At 44.1% G+C, this 26,753-nt stretch overlaps 2 protein-coding genes across 4 annotated transcripts in view; one reads left to right on the top strand and one right to left on the bottom strand.

The window, feature by feature from the left end:
- The first annotated feature begins 120 nt into the window (after window positions 1-120).
- On the top strand, window positions 121-16,402 carry Cdc26 (cell division cycle 26). Of its 2 annotated transcripts, NM_139291.4 has the most exons (4): window positions 121-194; window positions 4,194-4,290; window positions 5,831-6,022; window positions 13,725-16,402. In NM_139291.4, exons 3-4 carry the CDS (start codon window positions 5,942-5,944, stop codon window positions 13,899-13,901), a joined length of 258 nt encoding a protein of 85 aa, NP_647452.1. In that variant the 5' UTR covers window positions 121-194; window positions 4,194-4,290; window positions 5,831-5,941; the 3' UTR covers window positions 13,902-16,402. The 2 variants fall into 2 exon arrangements, with proteins under 2 accessions (NP_647452.1, NP_001355170.1); NM_001368241.1 differs by lacking the exon at window positions 4,194-4,290.
- Window positions 16,403-16,976: 574 nt separating this feature from the next.
- Window positions 16,977-26,753, bottom strand: part of Slc31a1 (solute carrier family 31, member 1) — a 31,187-nt gene continuing 21,410 nt past the window's right edge. For both annotated transcript variants that reach the window (XM_006537711.3, NM_175090.4), the window contains exons 2-5: window positions 23,068-23,254; window positions 22,583-22,655; window positions 20,711-20,879; window positions 16,977-20,148 (exon numbers count right to left, since the gene is read on the bottom strand). In XM_006537711.3, the coding sequence (XP_006537774.1) occupies window positions 19,947-20,148; window positions 20,711-20,879; window positions 22,583-22,655; window positions 23,068-23,214 (591 nt within the window). In that variant the 5' untranslated portion in view covers window positions 23,215-23,254 and the 3' untranslated portion in view covers window positions 16,977-19,946. The remainder of the gene's footprint in view (window positions 20,149-20,710; window positions 20,880-22,582; window positions 22,656-23,067; window positions 23,255-26,753) is intronic.

Genomic DNA, 26,753 nt, shown 5'->3' with positions numbered 1-26,753 from the left:
ATCTTGGGAATGGTAGTTGCCAAAGGTCGGCTGGAGTCGAGGGGCGTGGCCTTACAGAGCTACACAACCTCGCGGGAGAAGAGGAGCATGGGAAGAGAGGCGCAGAGCAGCCTGGGAGGTGTAGTTTGGGCTGCGCAGCAATGGAGTCATGGTGGGAGTTGAGGTTCTGGGGAACTGCAGAGGCCTGAAAAGAGGTAGGTTTGCGGATCGCAACCATAATCTGGAACAAAACGAGGGTCTCTGTTATCCTTCGGGAGGCCTTCCGCCATTTCGAAGCTGAGGCCTGTGTTGCCATGGAAATCTCTCCCTAGACTTCTGCAGCCTTGGAGCTGGGAAAGAGGACTGTTGTCCACGACGGAAGTCCTTCGGGGGCCCCTCGTAACTCGGTGGCTACGTAATCAGTTTGGGCTTCAAGAAGATATTAAACTCTAAGACCTTCTAAGGCTAAAATAGAGATGTGGTGGAGGAGCTGCGGCCTAGTTTGTTGTGGGTTTACTTGTCTACAGCCTATTCTTTGTCTGTGTTCTTTGAAATAAAGGGTCCATGAAGGCTCCAGATAAAGAGCATATCAGCAGTAGTAGCTCCAATGAATGTTAGGCCATCAGAGATAAGGTTTTTTTTAAAAAAAAAATCCTTACATGAAAGTTGTGGGGGTTACAAAAATATGCGCGTTTGCCGAGCTGAACAGACTCACTTCCACACTCAAGGCCCTGCCCCGAACAACTCCAATTAGAAGAGCACTTCCTTTTCGAGGACTTACTAATGCCGAGTTACGCGCAACGAGCTTATTCTGTTTTAGTCATCTCAGTCACGGACAAGAGTACAAGCCCGAAAAAAACCAAAAAACATTCTGGTGAGAAAAGGTCGTTCTGGAGCCGTAGTAGTAGAATTAGTAACGTGGCAGGTCGCGAGCCGCCGAGCCGCGCTTTTAACTCGTACTCATTATTGCTCTCTAGTGGTGAGGCTTTCAGAAAGTTCCCTCGCAAGTAGGGAATTATTGTTGTTGTTGTTGTTTTTCTAAGTGTTTCTTCCTTTCCCCCTTGGAGCTGACTTCCATTTCTCTACGTAAGGATCTGGTAGAAAGTAGTATCTGATAGAATAAAGCAGTTTTGAAATGTCACGGGCCAGTGTTTTGATTAGATCACCCCTTGCTGTGCTAAGCCTCCTGAGAGAAGTGTAAATGTTTCCTATACATTGTAGTGTTTTGTTTCGTTCTGGATGCACGCAATAATAATTTCTATGAATGCACACTATAGCAAAACTTTCATGTAGATCACTATCATTTAGCTTTTTATTTTAGTGGTCTAAGTGTAACTTTGTTTTTTTTTTTTTTTTTAAATTATTTATTATATGTAAGTACACTAGCTGTCTTCAGACACTCCAGAAGAGGGCGCCAGATCTTGTTACGGATGGTTGTGAGCCACCATGTGGTTGCTGGGAATTGAACTCAGGACCTCTGGAAGAGCAGTCAATGCTCTTAACCACTGAGCCATCTCTCCAGCCCCTATGTGTAACTTTTATAGAATGCTGATTTAGCTTTTTTTTTGTTTTGTTTTGTTTTTTGTTTTTCTTTTTTTTGCTCAGGCCCCGCTCTCCCTGCTTGCTCCAGCCCAAAGATTTATTTATTTATTATATGTAAGTACACTGTAGCTGTCTTCAGACACACCAGAAGAGGGTGTCAGATCTCATTACGGATGGTTGTGAGCCACTATGTGGTTGCTGGATTTGAACTCAGGATATCTGGAAGAGCAATCAGTGCTCATAACTGCTGAGCCATCTCTCCAGCCCACATTTTTTGTTTTTCAAGAAGGGTTTCTCTGTGTAGCCCTGGCTGTCCTGGAACATGTTCTGTAGACCAGGCTGACCTCAAACTTACAGACATCCTCCTGCCTCTGACTTCAGAGTGCTGGGATTAAAGGTGTGTGTCACTACTGCCCGGCTTCTGATATTAACTAAACTGTTTGCTTCAACTTTATAAAACTGGAATAATTTTTCAAGTTTCCCAAGGTGTCTGTATTAAAATAATACAAAGAATGCGAATGTGGGACGGTTTAGTGGGTAAAGGAACCTGTGCTAAGTGTGATGCCCCACATGGTAGAAGGAGAGAACTGACCCCAGATGTTGTCCTCTGACCGATGCTTGTGAATTGTGTGCTTTCACCAACACCCAATACATAATTAAATAATTTTTTTAAGAGGCAAAAATTTTTAGTTACTAAAGTGAAAAAAAAAAACCCAATAATGGTAGAGTCTAGAACTTAAGAAAAGTTAGTGTAGGGTTGTGGGTCTTGAGTCTGCTCTGCAGCTTGGGGAGGCAGGACACAGGGAGTTTGACTGCACTTACCTCATGCCAGCTCAGGGCTGGTGCTGGGCCATAGGGAAGCCCCAGGACATTGCTGGTGGGAAAGCGGGCAGTCTGAGGCATGGAACAGTGGGAGCTGGTTTGGGGGTCTGCCTGCTTGTGATGAGGCTGGGGTGGTCGGTTCTCAGGCTTTCCAACATCCAGGCCCCGCTGGGAGCCCCAGAAGAGCTGAGAATGGAGTGGGGGAGCAGCTGGCTGGCTGTGTGTGGTGGGGGGAAGGGGAACAATGGCTGGTCACACGGGGAGAGTCCTTGGCTTGACTGCAGGCTTGGGCTTGGGCTTGGTGGGCAGTGGTGGCTGGGAGTGCAGAAAGGCCTTCTACAGGACTAGACAGTGGCTCTATAGTCGAAGGCCTTCTCCATGGCTCCCCATGGTGGATCCCGATGAAAAGAGGCAGTCCATAGTAGTAAGGCATTTATTGTCATAGAGGAAAGTGGATGTATAAAATCATGCCCCCACTTCTCAGGGTGGGCCTGAGGTTAAATACATTTTGCAGGGAGGAGTGTCTGGGAAGGAAAGCTTATTGCTTATGCCCTCCAGGCCTTTAGGCAACTCATTAGAATGGAGATCTGGCTTGATCCTATGGTGGTCACGTTTCTTTTCCTCTTGTCTTGGTCTGAGATGTTAGTGATGCCTCATCTATGTTGGGGGTGGGGGGCTTGGGGCATTGCCCTTACATGACTGATGGCCACAAATCTATGGGGGACTGCAGTTAGTGACAGGGGCCTGGTGCCTGGGAGCAGGCGAAGGTCCTACCTACCATCTCTTCAGGGTCCCCAGGGCTTCAAAGCCTTTTTAGCTCAACTGAGGACCAGGCTACCTCTCACTGCCCGACAAGTTAGTTTCACCTTCTCTATTGTTGTGTAGCTCAGTTTACTCCAAAACTTTATTTATCATGGATACTGTAGAGGATATAAAGACGATACCTTCAACAGTACTAAGGTCAGCCTAGCTTTTTGTTGATTCTTTGAATGTCACATCAGGCACCCCAATCCCACTCGTCTCCCTGTCCCTTCGTATCCACCCTCTACCCTTGCAACTACTCCCGCCACTAAAATAAAATAAGATAGAATAAACCAAAATTTGTCATGGAACCTGTAGTGTGTCATGGTGCGTCACATAGTATACACTTTTGTCCACACATCTAAACTTGTAAATGTTCATTTCAATGGGTCACTGGCTATTCTAAGGCCTCTGGCTTTTGCTACACTATCTGTACTGGAACCTCACTAGGACTCCTCTCAGATATCATGCTGTTGCCCTGTGTCATGAAGATCCCATCCTGCAACTTTGGATCTGTAGGACCTGCCCACAGATCATAGAAGGGGTAGATGTTGGGATGGGCCAACTCCAAGCCCTAGATTTGGTCCTGGGAGGTAGCTGAGTTGATCAGCCCGTCAGCTCACCTGTACCTGCACCACCAGGGTGAACTCTCAAACACTGCCCAGCTAGTTTACCCAGTGATACAGCCAGCAGCAAGTAGGGTCAGCTCTCCTCATGTCCTCAGGGACTGGCTCACCCATGCCTTTGTCACCCAGACCAGCTCTACTGCTGCCCAGGTGAGTGGCAGGGCCCACTCTACAGAGTGCTGCCAGCTTAACATTTTTGTTCTGACACAGACATTCATTCGCCATGTGAAATGACTTTGAACTTCTTTGGTCTTAAGTCTGTCTGCCTACCCTTCAGATCCCAGGGGGAGCTGAGATCCCTAGTCACTCCCAAGCAGCCAGCCTAGGTTAGACGCTTGTGCGGTGCTGTTGGAGGGCCCTCCTTAGGGTTCTGTTTTGACACAAGATTGGCCTGGTCTGTTGTGTTGTCTGTTTTTCTCACAGATTTCGATAGTGACTTTAATCTCAGCATAGGAAGCATCTGATTAATGAATGATTTACCCACTGAGGACCCTTAGATCCTGTGGATACCTGAGAATTGGTAAGTTTAATTTTCATGAGATTTAAGCCAGCTGGTTATAATATCTAGGAATGGTCACAGTCTCTGATGATGTTCACAGAAAGCAGATTGGACTAATTAATGGCATGGCATATCCACTTTCCCTAAGGACACTCAATTTACATGATATAGTTAACCATTTTCCCTTGTTTCCTTTGTGTGTGTATGTGAGTTGTATGTCTGTATCTATATATACTGTCTGAGTGTGGTGTGTATACATGAGTGTACACCTTGAGGCAAGAGGATGTATGCTGGACATCCTGCTCTATACCACTTTGCCTCACTCCTGGAGACAGGATATCTTACCGAATTTGGAGCCAGGCTAATAGCCAGCAAGCCCCCAAACTCTCAGACCCCCATAAGACCATGTTTTTTTTTTTTTTTTTTTTTTGTTTTGTTTTGTTTTGTTTTTTTGTGACACAGTTTTCCTGTGTAGCCCTGGCTGTCCTGGAATTTGCTCTGTAGACCAGGCTATCCTTGAACTCATAGAGATCCACCTGCTTCTGCCTTCCAAGTGCTGGGATTAAAGGGTTGTACCACCACTGGTCTGGCTATGGCTGGCTTTTTATGTGGGTGGTGGGGATTTGAAGTCAGGTCCACAGGGCAGGGCAGGAAGTGCTCCTGCTCAGCCATCTCCCTAACTCTTTTGCTCCTTTTGTTTCTTGTCTGTTTTTTTTTTTGTTTTGTTTTGAGATAGGGTCTCCCTTTGTTTCTTTGGCTGGTCTCCAACTTCTGGGCTCACGAGACCCCAGGAGGCTGTCACTGTTGTTGAGTGTCACTGCCCTCAGCTTGTTTCTTTTACCTAGTGTGTCTTTTGGAGGATATTGGAGCACAAGGTGATGGTTGGGTGTCGTGCTTGGGAGCCCACAAGTGGTCTTGGGACCTGAGATTGGGGGCCCAAGCTTGGTTTCTGACCTAAGAACTCAGAACAGAGAATAGGTTTTGTTCTGCTCTATCAGGGGGTTTGGAATAAAGCATCCCAAAAAGTGTTAAAAAGGAAGAGAGAGAGAGAGAGACAGAGACAGAGACACTGAGATCCTCTGATGGGAACTTGCTGGGTTTTGTTTTTAAAGATTTTATTTTAAATTTTGTGTATGTAAGGGCTGGAGAGATGGCTCAGTGGTTAAGGGCACTGACTGCTCTTCCAGAGGTCCTGAGTTCAATTTCCAGCAACCACATGGTGGCTCACAACCATCTGTAATGCCCTCTTCTGGTGTGTCCAAAGATAGCAACAGTGTACGCACATGTATAAAATAAATAAATAAATCTTCAATTTTTTTTTTTTTGTGTGTGTATATGTAGGTCCATGAGTGCAGGAAGCCAAGGAGGCGTAGGCATCTGCTCCCCTGAAGCTGGGGCTACAGGCAGGAATTGAACTTGTGTCCCCTGTATATGCTTAGGGAACAAAGAGCCATCTCTTTAGCTCCAGTAATAAATGGTTGCCTACAGATTTTGACGTCTATGCCTGGAATCTAAATGAGTTGGTGTAATGTCTTGTTCATTTTACTGTTCCTGTGTACAGATTCATCTGTTTGTAGCTGAGGCTTGGCACCTGCAGCTTTTCCTCTCCTGCCATTTCACCAGCCCCCAGCTCACGGGCTCTGGCTCCCCTGAAGTCCTGGGTGACTTCACTATGCTGCGACGGAAACCGACCCGCTTAGAGCTCAAGCTCGACGACATTGAGGAGTTTGAGAGCATTCGCAAGGACCTGGAGGTAAGGACTCAGTTTCTGGTTCTTGGGGGGAACAGCAGAGAACTAAGGGCTCAGTGGCCTGAGACAACAGGAAATGATCCCTTTACAGTTATGTTTTTTAAATAATACTATTATTTATTATTTTTTTTCAATTTTTCTTTGTGATCATGTTGCCCCACCCCAAATTCCCCCAGGTCCTCCTTACCTACCCAACTTTATGTTCTATCTCTTTCTCTCAAAAACAATACAAAAACAAATCCCCAAAACAAGAAACACAAAGTCCACAAAAGTACCATTGAGTTCATTTTTGTATTGGCAACTACTGGCCATGGAGTGACATGGGAGATGTTGGAGAAGATTGATTTCCTGTCAGGTGCAGGTAGCTTCTTGGTTCGGGGTGGGTGAGACCCTTCTGGCTCGAACCTGTGCAGGTTTTGTGTGTGCTGCCACAGTCTCTGTGAGTTCATATGTGCATCAGTGCTATTGTCGGCAGGATGCTGTTTCCTTAGGGCTCATCTTTCACCTCTGGGTCTCACAATCTTTCTGCCTCATCTTCCTCATCAATCCCAGAGCCTTGGTGAAGACATTCCAGTTAGGACAGGGTGCTTCAAAGTCTTCCACATTGTCCACTTGTGGGTCTCTGTGTTAATCCCCATCTCGTGCAAGAAGAAACGCCTCTGGTGGGGCTGAGCAAGACCTGTGGCCATGGCAACATGTCATCATTTTATTTCTCTGATCCTTTAGCAGAATTGTCTTAGGTCCCCCAGGCCTGAGGCCGATCTAGTCTCAGGTTTGGGCTAGGCAAACACTCTACCAACGGAGCAACATCCTAGTCTGCTAGCATTTATTATAACTTGAAGCTACTATTATTTTTCCCTTCGATGCTGGAGATCAGTGTAGGACCTTGTGTATGTTAGAGAGAAATTTACTGAACATTCACCTGTAAATGGTATTTTAAATATTACTTAATTACTCTTAGTTATTAATATGACCTGACCAGCCCCCCAGTAATCTAGGCAGAGTCCTGTGTATTGTGAAATCAGCTTTAGTGCAGTTACTAGGCAAATTACCCTTAATCTTTTTTTCTATGTGCCAGACTGTTATTCTCAGCTGTGCTGCCCAAGTATTTGCTGTTTGAGTCTCCTCTGGCTTATTTCTGCTCCATCAGCCTGTCCTCGGGCATTTCACTCGGCTCCATGCTCCTGGGCCATCACATCTAATAGAGACCTCCTGGTCTCTCTGTCTTCTTTCTCCTTCTCCTCTCTCTTTCATCTTACCTTCTCCTTTCCTCTCTTCTTCTCTCCTTGTGGTCCTTACCTGTGACCCCTAGCCCAGTAACCTAAAACCCTGGCTATCTTTATTCTCCCCAGTAATGGGCTGTAGCCGCTTTTATTTAACCAATAGCTTTAAATTGGGGAGCAAGGTTTTTACAGCATCATTTGGTATACATGAGGATCTTGGGGTCCACTATTTAGTATTTGAATACATATTTGAATATAGCAGCACCAGACAACCCAACATTCACCCGCTCCTTGCAATCATTTGGTCATTTATTGTAAAATCTTTTATATTAGGAATGTTCTTCACCACTGAATTTCTAGAATCTAGCCTACAGTGGAGTACTATTTATATTTTTGGTTGAGACAGGATCTCACTGTCTGGAACCCATTATAGACCAGGCTGCCTTGAGCTTGAACTTGCCTCTGCTTCCTGAGTGGAAGAGTTACAGGCATTCGATACCATACCTTGCAGCTGTATTTTTCTAAATCTGGCTTTGCCATATAATGGTAGATAGCCATTAATAAGAATGAATTCTTTGGAGGCAGAGGTAGACATAGATCTCTGTGAGTTTGAGGCCAGCATGGCCTACAGAGCAAGTTCTAGGACAGCTAGGACCATTACACAGAGAAACCAAAAAAAAAAAAAAAAAAAAAAAAAAAAAGAAAAGAAAAAAAGGAAAAGGAAAAGGAAAAAGAAAAAAAAGAAAAAGAAAAGATTCTTTCACACTTTCAGGATGAATTCCAAATCCCATGGTAGCTGAGGTCCTTTGTGGCTGGGCCCTTGCTCATCCCTCCACTTCATCTCCAGGTTATCTTTACTTTCACAGCTGTGTACTGTTCCTTTGTCTGACGTGCCTATCCTGTCATCAGGCTCCCCGTCTTGACTTGGCCCCTTCCAGTCCCCAGCTGGGTTAAGTCACCACCCTGTGCTGGATTCTTACAGGTGCCACCACTTTCTGTTGTGACTCTGTTGGTCTGTTTTCTTCAGTGGGGCAGGAAGCTCCTTAATTAAAGGCGGGATTTGTATATTGAGCTCTGGACTCTTAGTAGGGCTCTCCGCAGGCCTATCTGCGTTTCGTGCTCAGGGAGCTACTTTATTTCTGTCACAGGGAGCTTTACATCTGAATGTACCCAGAATGTGATTGGCTTTACATCGTTCATATGAAGACTGATAATGTAGGTTTCTCTTGCTCTTCATCCCAGCAACTGTAGTGTTCCCGAAGTATCGTCAGTTTTTGCTTTGTGCCTGTGTGTGTGTGTGTGCACATATGTATGTGTGTATTAAACTTCCTGTCACTCTCTTCTTAGTTAATGCTACAAAGAACTGACTTTAAGAAATTCACCCCAAAAATCTTTATGAAAACTACTTCTAAGAAGCAGAGGAATCTCTGAGGATACTCAGTTGGAATGAAATAATTTAAAAAGTTTCACGCCGGGTGTGGTGGGTGCACGCCTTTAATCTCAGCACTTGGGAGGCAGAGGCAGGCGGATTTCTGAGTTCGAGGCCAGCCTGGTCTACAGAGTGAGTTCCAGGACAGCCAGGGCTACACAGAGAAACCCTGTCTCGGAAAACCAAAAAAACTCTGGAAAACCAAAAGTAACAACTCCAGAGTGTTCCAGAATCCAGTTACAGAGAAGTAAACAAAGCTTAGTAAAAATGAAGTACGAAGGATGGAGGAGGAGAGATGACTCAGCAGTTACAGAAAAGTGCTGCTCTTGGAAAGGACCCCGCTTCAGTCACTAGCACACACATGGCCACTTACAGCCATCTGGGACTCTAGTTCCAGGGGTCCTGACGCCCCCCTCTGGCCTCCCACATGGTATAGATTCATACATTAAAACCTTCATAATGATTTTTTAAAAAAAGAGCAGAGCAGCTCTTGCTCTCTTGCCTTCTTGCTCCCGCTCTGTCCCCTTGTCCCTTCCCCCCTTGTCTACTTCTGTGCGCGCTCTCTCTCTTTCTCTGCCTTTCTCTGCCTCTACTACTTTCTTGACTCACCTCCCTATGCCCTTAATAAACTCTATTCTATAAAAAAAAAAAAACCAAAAACCCAGAGCCAGGCACAGGAGAACACAGTTGTAACGTTAGTACTTGAGAGTCATGGGCAGGAGAAGTTAGACAGCCTGGGCTATAGACTTAAACCAGGGAAGGAGGGAGGGACAGAGGAAGACACACTTTTTCTACGGTTTTCATTTAATTCATTGCAAGAGTGTCCCTCTTTCCAAAGCTGCTTGAAAGGACACCAACATCCCCCCAACCCCCCTTTTAGTGGAAAGGCCAACTCAACAGTGAGCTGACTCTGCAGAGACAGAACCCATCCTGCCAACATTTATGACTCATTACACTGAAGTTTAAACCATACTTGAAACTCATTCAGGCCTGATGATGCATGCCTACAATCCCAGCACGCAGGAATCTGAGGCAGAAGATCACAGTAGATTTCAGGCCACTCTGGCCTACGCAGTGAGACCCTATCTCAGGAAAAAAAAAAAAAAAAGGAAGGAAACCTTATCCTTAATAATTACTGCCAAGCTGGGTGTGGTGGCGCACGCCTTTAATCCCAGCACCCGAGAGGCAGAGGCAGGCGGATTTCTGAGTTCGAGGCCAGCCTGGTCTACAAAGTGAGCTCTAGGACAGCCAGGGCTACACAGAGAAATCCTGTCTCGATAAAACCAAAAAACAACAACAAAAAATTACTCCCAATCTGAGTTCTTAAGAAGCAAACAGCCGTGGGCTGGGAAGACTACGCAGTGAGTAACCCTTGCTGCCAAGTGTTAGAGTCAGCCTTCACTCTCAGGACTAAACACACACAGGCTGTCAGTAGTAGGATGTACGTGGTAAGTGTAAGTTGTAGCTATTGAGTTTTGAATTGAAACGAGAGCAATTACACGTGGGATAGAGCCAATTAGTGTATAAAATAGAAAGTAAAGCAACTTTATTTGGAACTGCCCAGCTCCCACATAAGGACACAGAGACTTAATAAGCTTTGGGCACTATGGGGGGAGAATCTCAGCTTTTCAAACCTGACAGTACTGGCCTGGCGTTTGTCCCGTCCTGTGGTCAGACATGTCTGTCTTGGTCTCTTCTTGGCACCTGCTTCTTCATCTGCATCTCACTGGTGACATGGTGACTTCCCATGCAGGCAGGGCTCTTTCTCAGAGTTCAGTCTCTTCAGAAGTCCTGCCTGCCCTCTCCCATTGTCATAGGCCATCCGCTTTTTTATTCAAACCCATCAGAAGGGAGTGGGGGAGTGTTCACAAAATACAACCTAGGTGCTGAGCAACTGGAGTAACAGATGGCCTGGAGTCAGAGCAAAAATCAGTGTCTGAATAATAAACTGCACAAAACCATCGATCCAACAGGAAGTGAGGGTGTTTGTGTTCTAAGATGCTTATGTGGAGGTCAGAGCACAACTTTCTGGAGTTGGTTCTCTCCCACCTTGTTGAAGCAGGGTTTTTTCCTGTTAATGTTGTATATACTTCAGGCTAGCTTTGCCCATGAGCTTCTGGTTGGCTCTGCCTCCCAGCTTGTTGTTAGAGGAGTGTTGGTGCTCCAGATCTCCCACTATATGCAGCTTTGTTTTGTTTGTTTTTTAAGAAGTCTGGGTTCTGGGAATTGAACTCGGATTATCAGGCTTGGCAGCTGTCTTGCTGGCCAAGTTCCTTATATTTGTTACGTAAAGATAACCACAGGGAAGTTCACATTTGGACACATTTTAGATTTTGGATTTTTTTGGCTTAGGGATGCTTGATCTCTGTAACTAATGCATAAGTTCCAAACTGTGGAAAAAAAAAACAAAAACCCTGAGCTTCAAATAGGTCAGGTCCCAAGCACCTCAGAGAAGGGATCCTTCGCCTTGCCTTACTGGATGACTGTTAGTTAACCGATGTTGGGATTTGAGGGGTTACAGTTTGCCAGTAGGTGGTATGTAATTACCAACATAATTTCAGTGATCAGAGCCCGTGAGCTGTGCTCCCGGTAAAGAACTAGAGATAAAGCATCTACTGTCATTTTTAAAAAGAGTTATTGACATCCAGTGCCATCTTTATAGTTAGGCAGTGGTGGCTATGGGAATTCTGTAGCCACTGGTGACTTGGGGCCACACCTCATTTGTGAAAGAAGGAAGCCAAACTCTCCCTCTGTATCCCATATTCACTTGAATTGGAAAGGTTGACTTCAGTCTCCAAATGCCCATAAGGTTAGTGTGTCTGGGCTCCTCACTGTTACCACCACGGGAGGAAGAAGGGTTGTGAATCAGAGGAACCAAGCCTTGATTGGTAAAACTTTATTGACTGAAGCTTTGAAGATACAGATGAGAGCTTAAGAGGATATTAGGAGAAGTGGGGCATACTTACAAATTGTCTGGTCTTGAGGAAACCCCATGTTTATGGTCTTGTACAGATATGTCAGTGTTTGCTTATCCACACCAGGTTGGTTGATAGGCATAACGTGGAACCAAAGAGCCCTTTCTAGAGATGATTCTGGATGCTTTGTGCACATCAGAAGTGGAGATTTTTATTGGTGATAGTGAAAAAAAATATTCAGAAGCATGTACCACTTTGAACTGTATGGCAAGATTGAAAGCAGTAGTTGTAAAAACGGTGGGGGAGGTCAGTTGACTCAGAAATAACTCTGTTCATTGGCATCATTTTGACATGGCCCCCTTTGAGCAAGATGCACTCCACTGGATAGCAAGGAAGGCTACAGTGGTGGAGGTGGTGGCACAGAGGTTGTCGTGGAGCAGGCTATGGTGGCTGTATAGATTGTAAACAGAATTGGGATGTGGAACCTAAGGAAGAAACAGTAGTGGTTCAATACATGATGATGCCAGTGAAGGGAAATTTGCCACTGGTATAATTGCAGCATGGTGAGAACTATCATGGCTTTGGAAATCGATCAAATCATAGACTAGGACTCAGGCAGGTGGTGGTGGAGATGTAGCAAAATTCTTCTGGTTTTTTTTTTTTTTTTTTTTTTAAAGTAAGGTTTCACTATGTAGCCCAGGCTGGCCTTGAACATGTAATAGTCAAGTAGCAAGAGTTCTGTTCTGTTTTGTTTTTTTTTTGTTTTTTTTTTTTGTTTTTTTTTTTAGGTTTTTCGAGATAGAGTTTCTCTGTGTAGCCCTGGCTGTCCTGGAACTCACTCTGTAGACCACTGTAGACCACGCTGGCCTCCATCTTAGAGATCTCCCTGCCTCTGCCTTTCTAGTGCTGAGATTAAAGGCCTGCACCACCATGTCTGGCAAGTAGCAGAGTTCTAAACAGAGCAGAGAAGGACTTCCATTCTTAGATAAGAGTTGTCAGGAGAGCTATAGGGTTACTTAGGGACAGTCCAGCCACATGCCTTAAAGAAAGTCTAGGAAATCAGCCACAGCGGGAGTAACACCCATAACAGGAAGGTTTCTACAGTGTAAGCAGGAAACCCTTCTTGTTTAGGAGGTCCTAAGTCACAGGTTGCAACAAGTGTGGTAACTGTTGACACAATGTGGTGCCAGCTGGATTGTCATCAAGGTCATCTGTCTATTGCAGATTTGTTTCTTTGTTGGTTTGTTTTGTTGTTTTGAAGCAGGTTTCTCTGTGTAGCCTTGGCTGTCCTGGAACTCACTTTGTAGACCAAGCTGGTCTCAAACTCAGAGATCCACCTGCCTCTGCCCTCTGAGTGCTGGGATTAAAGGTGTGCACCACCTCCTGGCTGTAGATTTTCTTTTCATTGCATCAGATTTATTACTTGGTGAGTAGCAGTACTAGTAGTACCAAGAGGAAAGTTTTCAAAAAAAAATTCAAAACAAACCCAAAACCAACACAGGGCCTGGAATATAGCACAGGGGTTGCTTACTTGCCTACCATTCATAAGGCTTGGATTCAACTCCTAGTATCACCAATAGGTAGGTGATTAATTTATAAAATTTAAAAGCCAGAAGGAAGCCCCTCCAGATAGCATAATGTCTCTGTATATTGTGTCACTGAAGTCAGCATGGAGCCAGTCTTCCAGGCTGTGGGCTTTTGGTGGCTGCTAGTCATGACGTTGACCACTGTTCTCACTGACAGTAATTTGCTGAATCAACTTTTGTTGCCCTATATCTGCTATATCCAATTGCAGGTTCCTGCTGGGCCTTTGTAGCATACACTAATTCCTCACACCCTCTTTGTGTCTTTGGCATTGGGGGCTTTCCCATTACAATCCAGAGTACTTTATGCTATAATTAATAGTTTACATGCCCATTTGCCTTCTAGACTGTGATATCCTGGGATGTAGGGTTATATCTTCTACAGTTGCATGTCCGTATCCTTGTTACTATCCTAAACTTGTGCTATCAGCTTATTGTTTATTAGCCCTAACCTTGTTCCATACCTAGTACCTAGTATATGGTACATTCTAGCTAAACATTTGTTAATTGAAAGAATGCTGTGCTATATCCTAACTTTTTTTTTTATACTTCTAGGCCCGTAAGAAGCAGAAGGAAGATGTGGAAGGTGTAGGAACCAGCGATGGAGAAGGAGCTGCTGGGCTCAGCAGTGACCCCAAAAGCCGGGAACAAATGATTAATGATCGAATTGGTTATAAACCCCAACTCAAGAGCAACAACCGCACATCTCAGTTTGGAAACTTTGAATTTTAGAGATGGATTCTCTTGTATGCCAGACCCCTGGGACAGAATACAATGATGACAGGAGTACCAACCAGATTTAGAGAATTAAGTGTGTGCAACCAAGCAGAAGGTTTTCTGTCTCCTGCAGGGAGAGGTGACTTCTGTGTGAAATTACTGCTGTCCAACCTTTCTGATTGGCTGGAAGCCAAATTCTGGCTTCTTCCTGGAAAGTTGGACCGCAGAAGGCTTAACTGATTTTTGTTTTTAAAAATAAATTTATTTTTGGAAAAAATGTGAGACGTCCTTAAAGGTAGTAGCACTGCTAATCGCCAGCTCTGACAGGTAACTGCTACAAGTGACATCATTCTCCTTGTCTTTACAAAAAGACCCCAGGCCCCAAACACTTGCAGTTGATCCCCTGGGCTGACTTGTTTATTCACTGTCTGCTGACCATCCTTCAAGCAACAGAGATCCCAGATGAGTGTGCTCAGGCTGCAATCCAGCACTTGGGAGGCTGAAGTAGGAATCTCAAAGAGTCGAAGGCTAGTCTGGGCTACAGAGCAAAACCCTGTCTCAAAATGTCAAAAACAAACAAACAAACAAACAAACTGGAGACTGGATTCAAATGATCAGATTGTCAGAATTAAACCCACTTCCAGGAAGCTTTACACCGGGGGGGGGGGGGGGGGAAGCACAAACAGCTGTACAGTGAGAGACATTCTGTTCTTCACTTGGGACTTCACTTGCGCAGCACCCATCTGAGAGCTGCTCTGGATACTTTCATACCATGCCCTATTTTTACCATAAAACCCAGGGACAGAACCACCAGCTGTGGAAGCCAGAACATCTGGAATCAAGTTTCAAAGAAACTCCTTAGCTGGGATTTACCCAGGATTTTGGATAGTTCAAGAGTGATGTGAATGGGAAGGTAGAGACAGAGGGAGATGTATAGTTCCCTCTTCTGCTCCAAGCTTTTCTACAAAACCTTTATTCTAGTTTTATTGATGACTTCTAAGTCCTGTTATCTTCCTGTCTTAGAACACAATAAAACCCCCAAGACACAGGCTGTACATAAGACTCTTTATTATTGCAGCCTGCAAAGGCCTTCCAGCGGGCAAAGGAAACAAAGGAAAGGATCTGCCTGCCTGCCTCAGTCCTTCACTGCAACTCCCCAGTAGGATCCCCACAGTTGTTTTTGTGCCTCCCTCGTGTTTTGCCCTTTGTCCTGACAGCTGTCGTGCAGAGGGCTGTATGAGAGTGCTGAGTGCCGACTCTCTTACTTCCTGAGAGGGCACACCATTCTGAGTTTGCAGATGCGAACCAGAGCTCAGCCACGAAGTGGGAGCTGTGGAGCCACCTGCTTTCCAATCCCATGCTCCTAATGGCCTCAACTACATTGCTCTCTAAGTGGTCTCAGCTGAGTCTTTAAGAAAGCAGTGTGTGGGGGAGAGAAAATTTCCTATTTTCAAGTTTCCAAGATTTTCTATGCTTTCTTTTTTTTTTTTTTTAAAGGTTTATTTATTATTATATCTAAGTACACTGTAGCTGTCTTCAGATGCACCAGAAGAGGGCATCAGATCTCATTACGGGTGGTTTTGAGCCACCATGTGGTTGCTGGGATTTGAACTCAGGACCTTCAGAAGAGCAGTCGGTGTTCTTAACCACTGAGCCACCTCTCCAGCCCTATGCTTTCTTATTAACAGAATGAGACAATTATTCATCAGTAGACCAGGACTTACTGCAATTGCTAATCTTTTTTGGGCATACCTAAATTATATGTATCAATGCTGTGTTCCTTAGGATCTGTTTGTTTCGGGACTACCAGCACCCAGGAGGTCACTTTATTCAGAAGAGTGACCTTTCATTTTCCTGAAGCCTTCAGGTGTAATATAATCAGTACACAGGAAAAATGTAGTAAGGCTTGGGTGCCTGTCTTGTGTGGGATGCCTTATCTGTATTACTCTTAATTTAAATAGGTGCTAGTACTTCTTTGTGTGTATGCACATGCAGGGCATGCTAGGGATTGGACCTAGAGCTTAGAAAGGCATACGAGGCAAGCTCTCAACCAACTGAGCTACACCCATAGCCATTTGTTTTTGCAACAGAGTCCCTCGCTGTGCAGAATCCCAGGCCCACCTGCAATTATACCCACCTGCAGTCCTCTCTGTCTCTATCTTTATAGCTGGTTCCGAGATCCCTGCTGCTACAGGGAGAGACAGAAGCTGTGGAGTGTCTGTAAACACCACACCCAGGTGTCAGGATTATACTTCATTTCCTTTGACTTACAGACCAGGTTGCTAGACTCTAGGATAGTAGAGGGGCTCCGGTGGGACACATTTGCCATCTGTATGTACCTCTCCTCCTTATTTCCCCTATATCCTGAGTGGCACATTCTTTTAGAATTCCCTCCCTTCTCTCTGCCACAGAAAGCAGAGGTAGACTTACTGGTGTTAGGGCCTGAGCTCTCTGAGCTGCTCATGCTGCTGTCTGTGTTTTTATGGTATTAATAAACTTCTGGCCCAAAAGGAAAATTCACCTGTTTTCCCTTGAACCCCCAAACTGAAGACCTTTCACTAAGTAGTCCAGGTCTTTCCTCATGATCATTCTGCTTCAACGTCAAACACTGGAAGGACAGGTATGTGTCACCACACTTGACTATCAATGGCTTTGAGACAGTTAGGATAGCAGTTCCTATGTGGTGTAGCCTAGATTTGAGCCAGCTGTCCCCAAAGGTGATGTTTACCACAGCATTGCAGAAGAGGTGATGATGGGCCAGCGGTTAGACCACTAACAGTAATACTTCCCCTCTGCTACAGGGATGGGCACAGTCTGCCCGGGAGCCTCCTGGAAGCTAGTGCTGCCGCCTAATGGCATGAACACAGGGGTTATGAACTACGGATGAAAGGCGGCAAAGGTTAGTTTCTGAACTTAAGAATCGCTCCTATACTGAAATATTTGCTGCTATGTGCTATGCACAAGGTCATGCTGACCCTGTGGCAGGCACCAGGTCTGCTTAAGAGTGGCAGGAGAGCAACAAGGCCATGCCATGGAGGAGACTGACGTCCCAGAACCAGCTTATTTGGACAGTGTGTAGACAGACATGCATAGAATCACGAAAATCAAAATATTTATTTTGTTTTCTTGCACACAACACTTAAACATTCCCATTACAGCAACCCTGCTCTCCGGGAGCTTACAGTCTCTGAGACAGTCAACGTGAATGTGGCCCCAGTAATTAAGGCATTACATCAAATGCAGACCTGTTGTTTGGATGCATCTTTTGAAGAGGCTGGAAAGGGCAGGCACAAGATTAAATGGCATGATGGACACTGTGCCTCACTCTCCTGATTCTAATGAGGAAGCGAAGGCCACGGCCTGGAAGGGAGTGTGGGAGGGACAGCCCTGCGCACAGGAGCAGTGAGGAGACTGATGGATGCCGAGGAGGTTCCTGATGAGGGCAGTGGCTGCTGAGTACTCTTCCATCTTGGACTGCAGTTAGTACTTAAGATCTGTAATTCTGCTAACCCTTTACCCAGCTTTATAGAAATTCCAGTGGAGCAACTGCTTCTTGAAGCAAATTTAAGACCTCTACTTGCTTTGTAAATACAAAGTTCTAATTATTAGGTAAAATAACCTCAGCAATAGCCATGCTACTGCATCAGGATGGTGAGAGAGATGTTAAACACTAAGCTACCTGGGAAAAAAGTCAGAGAGGGAAAAGTAGGGCAGGGGCTAAAGACACTCAGCTATAGCTTTCCCACAGATGAAAGGAGACATTTAGATAAAATAAACACAAAGGCTGGGCATTGAAGTTCATGAGGATGGGACTTAGGCTTACCTCTGTTCTGCACTAACCGCAGTCTCTAGCAACCTAGCGCAGGGATCTTAAGTTTAGGATTTGCAGCAGACTATTTCTACTCGGAAGCTACCCTGAAGAACCATGCCAAACTGAGGTTTCTCTTGGTTTCAGATTCATAGCACCTTGTTCCTACGGGCCTTGGTTCTTTTCACCTCAACGATAAGGTCCCGATTCTGACAGTTTATGCATTACTTTTAGGGGCCTGACATAAGCTAGGTAAGTGACTCACACCAGAGCTGCATCTCAGCCCCTGAAAGGTGTTTTATAGCAGCTCATTTGGAGATTCTAGAGAGCACCAGGGTTACCACTAAGTGTGGTTTCTGGATTCCCCTGGGTTTATTATTCCATGGCTTCTGATATGACAAACAGGCTATTTGCACCTTAATGTTGGGCTGTCAGTACCTGTCATTCACTGCAGGATGAACTCAGAGAAAAGCAAAGCTCTAAAGTTGATTTCTAAGAATTTTAGACTCCATCCAGTAGGCTTAAAACCTTTTCTTGGTTCAAAGCCACCAAAGTACACATTCCTTGTTCTCTAATATGTAATTGGCACACACAGAGGAGAAAGTACACACTTCAAAACTGAAACACTGGGCCAACAAGACAGCAGGTTTGTTTCTTCTGCTCTGAGGCACAACTGGATCTAGCACCAAAGAGGGCAGGATTGAACAGACCAGCATAGGAAGAATCGCTTTAAAGAGGTAGTGTGGGAACAAGCCTGCATGTAGATTAATGATTGACAGGACGTCCAATGAGATCCTTCATTGAGAAAGGGGTCTTGGCCACTGTAATCTATGTAAATCCCCGTAAATGATAAAGGTGGTCAAGTAGTGGATGGGGACCTACATAGTGCACACTGAGAACAACTGGCTATTGGCAGACACATGCCCCATGTCTCTCCAAACAAGAAAGCTGGGTTTTTGCCTTTCTGGGCTTTTGACTGGCTGACTCACACAGCAGAGCAAAGGTCTCTTGGCCTTCAAATAACTTCCAAGGAACCTTAGATCTTTAAAAGTTAGGACTAGAGACTTCGTATATGTTGACAAGTATACTTTGGCTGTAATCCCACACACTGTATGTGGGTATACATAAAACATATTTGGAAGTGAATAAATGTTTGTGGAATGATAAAGTATCGACCAGCAGCATTTAGATGTGACATGTGCCCAAGGCATACCACCTACTAACCAGCAATTCACATGTTCATGCCTGATAGCAGGTAGCCCCACCCTCTGTCCCTTCTAGGTGCAACTTTTCTAGTTTAATGCAGAGACTCTTAAGGTAATCCTCTGGACTGACTGTGAGTAGAACATCACCTAGGAACTTAGAAATGCCAAATTTGGTGGTTCTGGGGTTGAGGTCCACCAAGTAGTGTCTTAACAAGCCCTCTGGGTGATTCTGAAGCTGTAAAGTTTGAAAATCATTGGTTTCAAGGAACACACACACAATACAAACTCTTATTCAGTTGGGACAAACCAAGGTACTGAGTCAAAGTAAAATACTAATGGTTTTATTTAACAATCTCTATTTCTGTTGTCTTAAATTGATTGTCCTGTTTTTGTTTTGATTGGCAAGTTCATTCTGATCAAATGTTCAATAGGAACACAAGTTGATGACTGAGCAGGAATACAGACTCATAGACGCTAGGCCTGTGTTTAGTCCCTACCCACTCTGTACACACTACACAGGTTTCAGTGTAACCTGGAGAGAGGAACATGTGTTTCCCATTCACTGAGTTAAGACTGGAGCTCATTTCTAGTGTGAAATTTAAGTCCCGGTTGGATGAGATGTCCCTAAGTGCCATCAATCCTGTTACAATCCTTTTTTATCACTGACCCAGAATCCCACCTATCAAATACACATATCTGTTTAAAACAAAATGTATCCCACTCCCCCCGCAAATAAAACAAAACAAAACAAATCAAAACCTGGAGAAGTAAAAAGAAGCAGATAACCAAGTCTTTAACTAGGAAGCTACCTGGATTAGATAAGGCTCAGGATGATGAGGGAGAAGACATCTCACAGGTGACTTCCCAAGAGAAAAAAATCTCATCTTATTAGAAAAACCACTATTCAGAGACTGTCAGCTAGGCTTCTATTCAGTAGGTGTGTATGTATAGACAGGAGAGAGAAGGGATGATTGGAAAGGGAATCATATCTTCCAGTCCCAAGATGCTTCCTACAGCAATTAATAAGGCCATATGTGGAGTCTGATATCAATGGCAGTGCTCTGTGATGTCCACCACCACTGCCTTCTTCCAGCTGAAGAGAAAGTATCCCGTCCCAGCCCCTGCTGCTACTGCAATGCATAGGTACCCATTGTAGGTCATGAAGATGAGCATGAGGAAGTAGCTGATGACTACCTGGATGATGTGCAGCACTGTCTGCAGGAGGTGGGGGAAGCTCAGCATCTGCTGCCTGGGGATAAGCAGAGAAGGAGAGTCAGACCTGGGCACCTGCAGCTCAGGAGAACAGCCTAACTGGACTGCAGCACGGCTATCCTGGAAACTGACGCCCGCACGCACACATCTGTAAAGAACTTTTGATTTTTCCTTGAGACAGGGTCTCATGAGCCCAAGCTGGTCTCAAATTCACTGTGTAGCCAAGGATAGCCTTGAATTCTGGTCCTCCAGCCTTCTCCAAGTGCTGGGACTACCGGCATCCATCATATCTGATTAGATTTAACTCGACAGGAAGGAATCAATCGCATTCTGCCATTCTTTTATATCTTAACTATATCTTAAAATGCCCATTACTACATAGCAAATATTTTAAAAACCAGATACTGTTAAACTTCTTTCAGAGTGACACTTACAACATAGAACAAACGTGTATGTGCTTTTGCAGGATCCCAAATACCATAGCCCACAACCTGGAACTTCTAAAGTTAGAATCACCAACTCCGGAAGAAGAAGGCCTGCCTTACTACATTACTAAGAGATCTCTAGAATTTCCCTTTGGATCTGTTGCATCTTCTTACCCAACAGTTTTGTGTGTCTCCATTAGGATGGTTCCATTTGGTCCTGGGACAGGCATGGAATTGTAGCGAATGCTGACTTGAGACTTTCGAAGCAGACCCTCTCGGGCTATCTTGAGTCCTTCATAAAACATTGCTAGTAAAAACACTGCCACGAAGGCTCCAGCCATTTCTGAGGAAAAAAGGACAGGACGGGAAAGGGGAGGGGAGGAAGAGAGAAAAGAAGGAAGAGGTGACGGTACAGTCAAAACTTAGTGAGCATACTGCTGGTCGGTCACATTGGCACTGGCCTATGATTCCAGTGCTCAGGAGGCTGGGGCAGAAAATGACAAGTACACAATTAGCCTGTGCTACATGGCAAGGCATAACTCAAACCAAACCAAACAGAAAAAGCATCAGGCTCAGTTTGTGAATAAACTGCATGGTTGTGTTTCTACCCACTCAGTGGAGCTGAGCCATTAACAACAGTCTCTGCCTCTGCTCAGGATCATACTTTCTGATTATATACAGAATACTGAAAGAAGGAACAGCCAACTGTTGTCTTATTGTTTAACAGGACTTTGTTGTGTAGCCCAGGTTGATCTTGGCCTCCTGAGCAATGGGATTAAAGGTGCACACTATCACATCAGCTAAAACAACCTGCTTTTACAAGTGCTGCCTCTATATTTTGAATAGGCATTTTAAGGGATTATGCATATATAGCTAAGCATTGATAAGATAAATGTATTTATAGTGTATTTATATGATACACTAACAGGACTAACGCTTTCTCTTCCACTCCCAAAAGCAAACTAGGTTATTTCCAAAATAAGTTTGGTACCTAATGCAGTTTAGGTGCCTATTAAACTCATGCAACTGCAGTTTAAATGTAAAGCATACCAATCTATGATAGATACAGAAAGATAAATGACAGCTACCTTAAAAGGAAGTGAGGCTCCATGATATGCCAAGCATCAGGGATATGGAAACCATCATTTGATGCAGCAGAGAGAGCACTGGTTTAGAGAGTTCTAGAAAGTATGGTCCTGGTTTTAGCTCTGAGATACTAACTGTGTGATTCAGGGAACAACATTTCTACTACACGAGGCTTAGGTTTATCTGTAAACAGGTAGTTATGAGATTAACACTATTGTTTTTGGAGGCAGCATCTATGCCTGAACTCTCTATGAGCTGGCCTTGAACTCACAAAGATCTTCCTGCCTCTGCCTCTCAGTTTTTAACCTTGGGTTATACTGTGATATTTGAGTATGCTTATAGTCTTAGGCCTAGGATCAATAATTTAACAAACAAGAAAAGGATTGAAAAAGATCTTTATCTGGAGCTTAGCAATGGTGTCACACACCTTTAATCCCAGCACTTGGAAGGCAGAGGCAGGCGGATTTCTGAGTTTGAGGCTAGCCTGATCTACAGAGTGAGTTCTAGGCCAGCCAGGGCTACACAGAGAAACCCTGTCTCAGAAAAAAAAAAACCAAAAACAACAACCCCCCCCCAAAAAACCCAAAAAAACCCAACAACAACAAAAAACCAACTAACCCCCCACCCCACCCCCAAAAAAAGAAAAAAGATCTTTATCTGGCATTTTAATTATATAGTCTTAGGCCTAGGATCAGTAACTTAGCAAACAAGAAAAGAATTGAAAAAGATCTTTATCTGGCATTTTAATTATATATTAGTGCTCCAAACCATATACATAAAGGAAGCTCACTGGAGGAGCAAAACTGTGTTGCCTCTTCTGCCTAGGGTCTAGGAATTGTGATGTTATGTAGCACAACCATACAGACCCAGTGACGGAACAGAGAGGTGCCAGGTTTCTAAATCTACATCATCATCTCTCATGACATTGTCATCTTCGAAGGTTATCTGATGGTTACTCACCTCCAGGTGTATTGATTACCAAACCGGAAAACAATAGATTCACATTCTTAAAGTCAAAGTAGAAGGTCATAGGCTGCCAGAAAACCAAACAAGTCAGTTAGAGAAGGCTGAGGACCCTAATGGGAATGATCTAAGAGTCTGCAAACAGTTAAAGGTAACCTCAGGATTAGAAGTACTCAAAGCAGTGGGAGGCTTTACCACCTTGGCACTAAGAGTGCATCCCTCCCCCCCCCCCCGCCCCGCCCCCAATCTCATGTCTTTCTCTTTTGTACACGTATCACAAACCAAACACTAGGATTTAATTCAGGAAAAGGTGAATTTCAAAAGGATTAGGGAAGAAAGGATTGTAGAAAATGTTGGGTTTGGTGTCACTCTGTAACAAGCCTGCCACATGAACGCTGGTAAGTCTCTAGACTCACTGGGTGTATGTGTGTGTGCGTGCTGTGGTTTCCCTCTTGGGTAACCCCCGAGTGTGTGACTCTTACCATCATCATCATGCTGTCCCCTCCACCGTGGGAGTGTGAGGCTGAGGTGGTCGGGTGGTGGTGAGGTGGCATGGTAATGTTGTCGTCCGTGTGGTTCATACCCATATGGTGGTGCATCTCCATATGGTTCATCCCCATATGGTTCATTGCCAGTTTTCCAGAAAAAGATGAGATTCAGTGGAAAAGTCTTTCAAGAAAAACAACATAGAATTTTCTTGATAAATACTTTGTCTACACAGAATTTTGCCCAAATGAACAAAAGCTCTCCTAGACGCACAGCAACTTGGACTAAGAATCACCTTTGAGAAGAAGGACCAAGGGCTTGTCCTGAAGGCTTGAGATCTCGTTCCTTAATCTGCAGTTACTCCTCTAAGACACAGATTAAGTGTGTGTTTAATTTAAGGTAGAAAAACCCAGCCCCTTCAGATGGCAGGAAATAGATAATTTGTAATAATGTATAAGTATAAGCCACTAACAAAATGCAATTGCTCTAAGGCTGTTTAATCATAAACAGCAGTAGATAAAAGCCAAGGCTTCAGATACGTCTTCTAATTGGGGTGGCTGTGTTTAACCAGGATGTTCAGATTCCACTTAGGCTTAGAGGACAATCAACTTAGAGCTCATTTAAATCTGGAGAAAGGTCTGTTGCTGCCGTAGGCAAAGAGCGTGCCCAGACCTCAGAGACAGTTTCAGACGCACCAGGACATTAGAGTTAAGAACATGAAAAACAAGGTATAAATTGGATGAATATATTAAATTAGGTTTGGACAGTGCATATTCAGCCTTGTATCTTTGCATCACGTTAATGCTTTTCTACAGAGGTCTAAATGGGTCAAGGGGCAGTAACTCCCATGGTTGCTGTGGAGGCTGGGGACTGGGGAGTTGGACTATATGTGCAGAGGGAGATTTTCATAAAAATCTGTCTTTCTTTTTTTGGTTTTTCAAGACAAGGTTTTTCTGTGTAGCCCTGGCTGACCTGGAACTTGCTCTGTAGACCAGGCTAGCCTCAAACTCAGCCTCTCAGGTGTGTCCCCCACCTCCACTAAAAGCCTGTTTTTTTTTTTTTCTTTCTAAATTTTATTTATTGTATGTGTATGAGTATTCTGCCTGCATGTATGAATGTGTATCATTTGTGTGCAGTGCCCATGGAGGCCAAAAGAGGATGCTGGATGCCCTGGAACTGGAGTTACAGATACATGTGAGCCACCATGAAGAGTGCTGAGAATGGAGCCTGGGCCTTCTGCAAAACCAGCAAGTTTGTTCAACCTCTGAGCCAACCACCAAGTTTGTTTAACCTCTGAGCCAACTAACAAGTTTGCTTAACCTCTGAACCATCTGTCTACCTCCTGAAATCTCTCTATGTGTTCCACAACTCCAGTATGTAGAAGAAATTCAAAATAGGAACAGGGCATGGTGGTGTACACCTGTAACCATAGCACTCAGAAGTTTGAGGGAGACAGATTCTGAGTTTGAGGCAATCGTAGGTGACACTGACCTTGTCTCAAAACAGTAAAAAAATTTCAATTAGGTATCCATGGACTCGAGTCTGTGTATGCTTTTGATTACTCATCAATCAAGCTCCTAGCAAGGGCCAAAGTCAGAGCTAAGTACCAGCAATCCACAGCAGGTAAAGCAAAGTAGCCGATAAGGAGAGAAGCAGTGAGGTGAACAGGATAATCTCGTGATGGAAGCAGCACTACGGAGGAGAGGCAGGGCAGCGTGACATTGCTGAGCTGTACGGAGATGCTCCTCAGCCAGAGCTTTCACACCCAGGAAACCACGTGTCCAACTCCAGAGCACAAAGGTGCAGCCTCCCCTCTCAATTCCTACCCAGGACTCTATGTTAGCAGGCTTACAAAACAGGCACAGTTCTGTCACACAGGCAAGTTCCACTTTCAACTCCAGTAATGGTCATGCTAGACCTCACTTATCATTATAGAGTTGACAATGTATCTTTTCCCCTTAACACCATTGTTATGGTATTAAGTGGCTTTGTTCATGAAAATTTTATAATAAACACTAAGTAACAAAATATAATAGTGAGTCCACAAGTCATGGGCCAGCAGTCAGCAATTTTCCTTTAAAAAGGAATGGTGGGATTATTGGTTATGACTTATGATTCTGAACCAAATAAATGAAATGGCATCAAGATAAAAGGTTCCAGAATGACTAATAAAGGCTCACAAACAGAAGTTACAAATTTTATTTTCTTCCAGTATAAGGCTGGAAGCGATAACAGAAAAGTACCAAAGATAATTTCATTCCATGTTATCAACAGGAATCCAGGTCATGGAGAGGCAGTGAACATTTTATTGGGTGCTATTATTTCTATGAGGCCGAGAGAGATAAAGAAATGAACCAGACAGTCTTTCCTTAGAGACGAAAGAGTTGGAGAAGTTGAGCACACACCTCACGACGTACTCTTTAAAAGCAGGAACAGCAATACAAGCTACTCGAGCCCCATATGTACCCTTGATTTCTTCAAACTCTGCCAACACTGCTTTTAGTAATAATAGTTGAAGACCTGTTCTCTTTTGTTTAAGAGCCATGTTCCAACTAGAGAGATCTATTCAATGGTAAACTATCAAAAACTCTTCAGACAGCCCAGTGGCCCAGGAATTCATACATTCATACGTTCAAAGCTTAAGAGAAGCTTTCAACTGTGCACCTGCTCTGCAGCATTGTGTGTGTAGGGTGCATTCTACATTCAAACACACCAGGGAAGAGAGCAGGAAGACAATCTGCTTGTTTTTCTTGTGTGGACAATGGACTTCTGTAATGGGAGCCTTCTTCAAGGCTTACCCAGTGGTGTCTGAATAGGGCGATACAGATGGGCAGAAATCAACAGTGAAGCTCAAACTGCAACTTGAAGTCCTTGTGTTCACTAAGCTTACTCTGAGGATGGTAGCTCAGTGAGACATCATTTGCTTAGCATGTGTGAGGGCTCTGAGTCTGAGATTAGGAAAGATCCAACAGAATTATGTCAAACCAAATTTATATAAATTATACAATATATAATATTAATGCATAGCGGGAAGAACTTAGAAATTATTTATGAAAACATAGTAAATAAGGGCTGGAGTTATAGCTCAGTGGCTGAGCACTTGCCCAGCACAAGGCCCTGTGATCAATCAGCAGCATGGCAATTTACTTATCTATCCATCTATCTACCTATCCATCCATCTACCTATCCATCTATCCATCTATCTATCCATCCATCCATCCATCCATCCATCCATCCATCCATCTATCTATCTATCTATCTATCTAATTTTGTATCTTTATTTGCTTTTATTGTACGGTTTTTTTGCCTTGTGTACGTGTCTGTTCACTAAGTGTGCGTCTGGTCACAGCAAAGGTCAGAGAGAGCATCAGATCCTCCGGAAGAGGAGCTGTTGATAGATGGATATGAGCTACTGTGTGGGTACTGGGAATCAAACTTGGGTCCTCTGCAAGAGCAGCCAGTGATTTTAACCACTGAGCTATCTCTCTAATCCTCTCAAATTTTAGATCATAATAAGTAAATGCTAGTCTATATTTTTTTTCTGCCAATTGAGCTTTTCAGTAATGTGCCATGTGTCTGGATAACCGACACTCTATTATCTATCTATCAATCAATCAAATTGGACACATGCATCTCAAACATACTTAACCCATTCCCTGTACAACAGAAATTCTATTCATAG

This window comes from Mus musculus, chromosome 4, assembly GCF_000001635.26.
Source record: "Mus musculus strain C57BL/6J chromosome 4, GRCm38.p6 C57BL/6J".
Lineage (NCBI taxonomy): Eukaryota > Metazoa > Chordata > Mammalia > Rodentia > Muridae > Mus > Mus musculus.
This window is presented reverse-complemented; position numbering and strand designations above follow the sequence as displayed.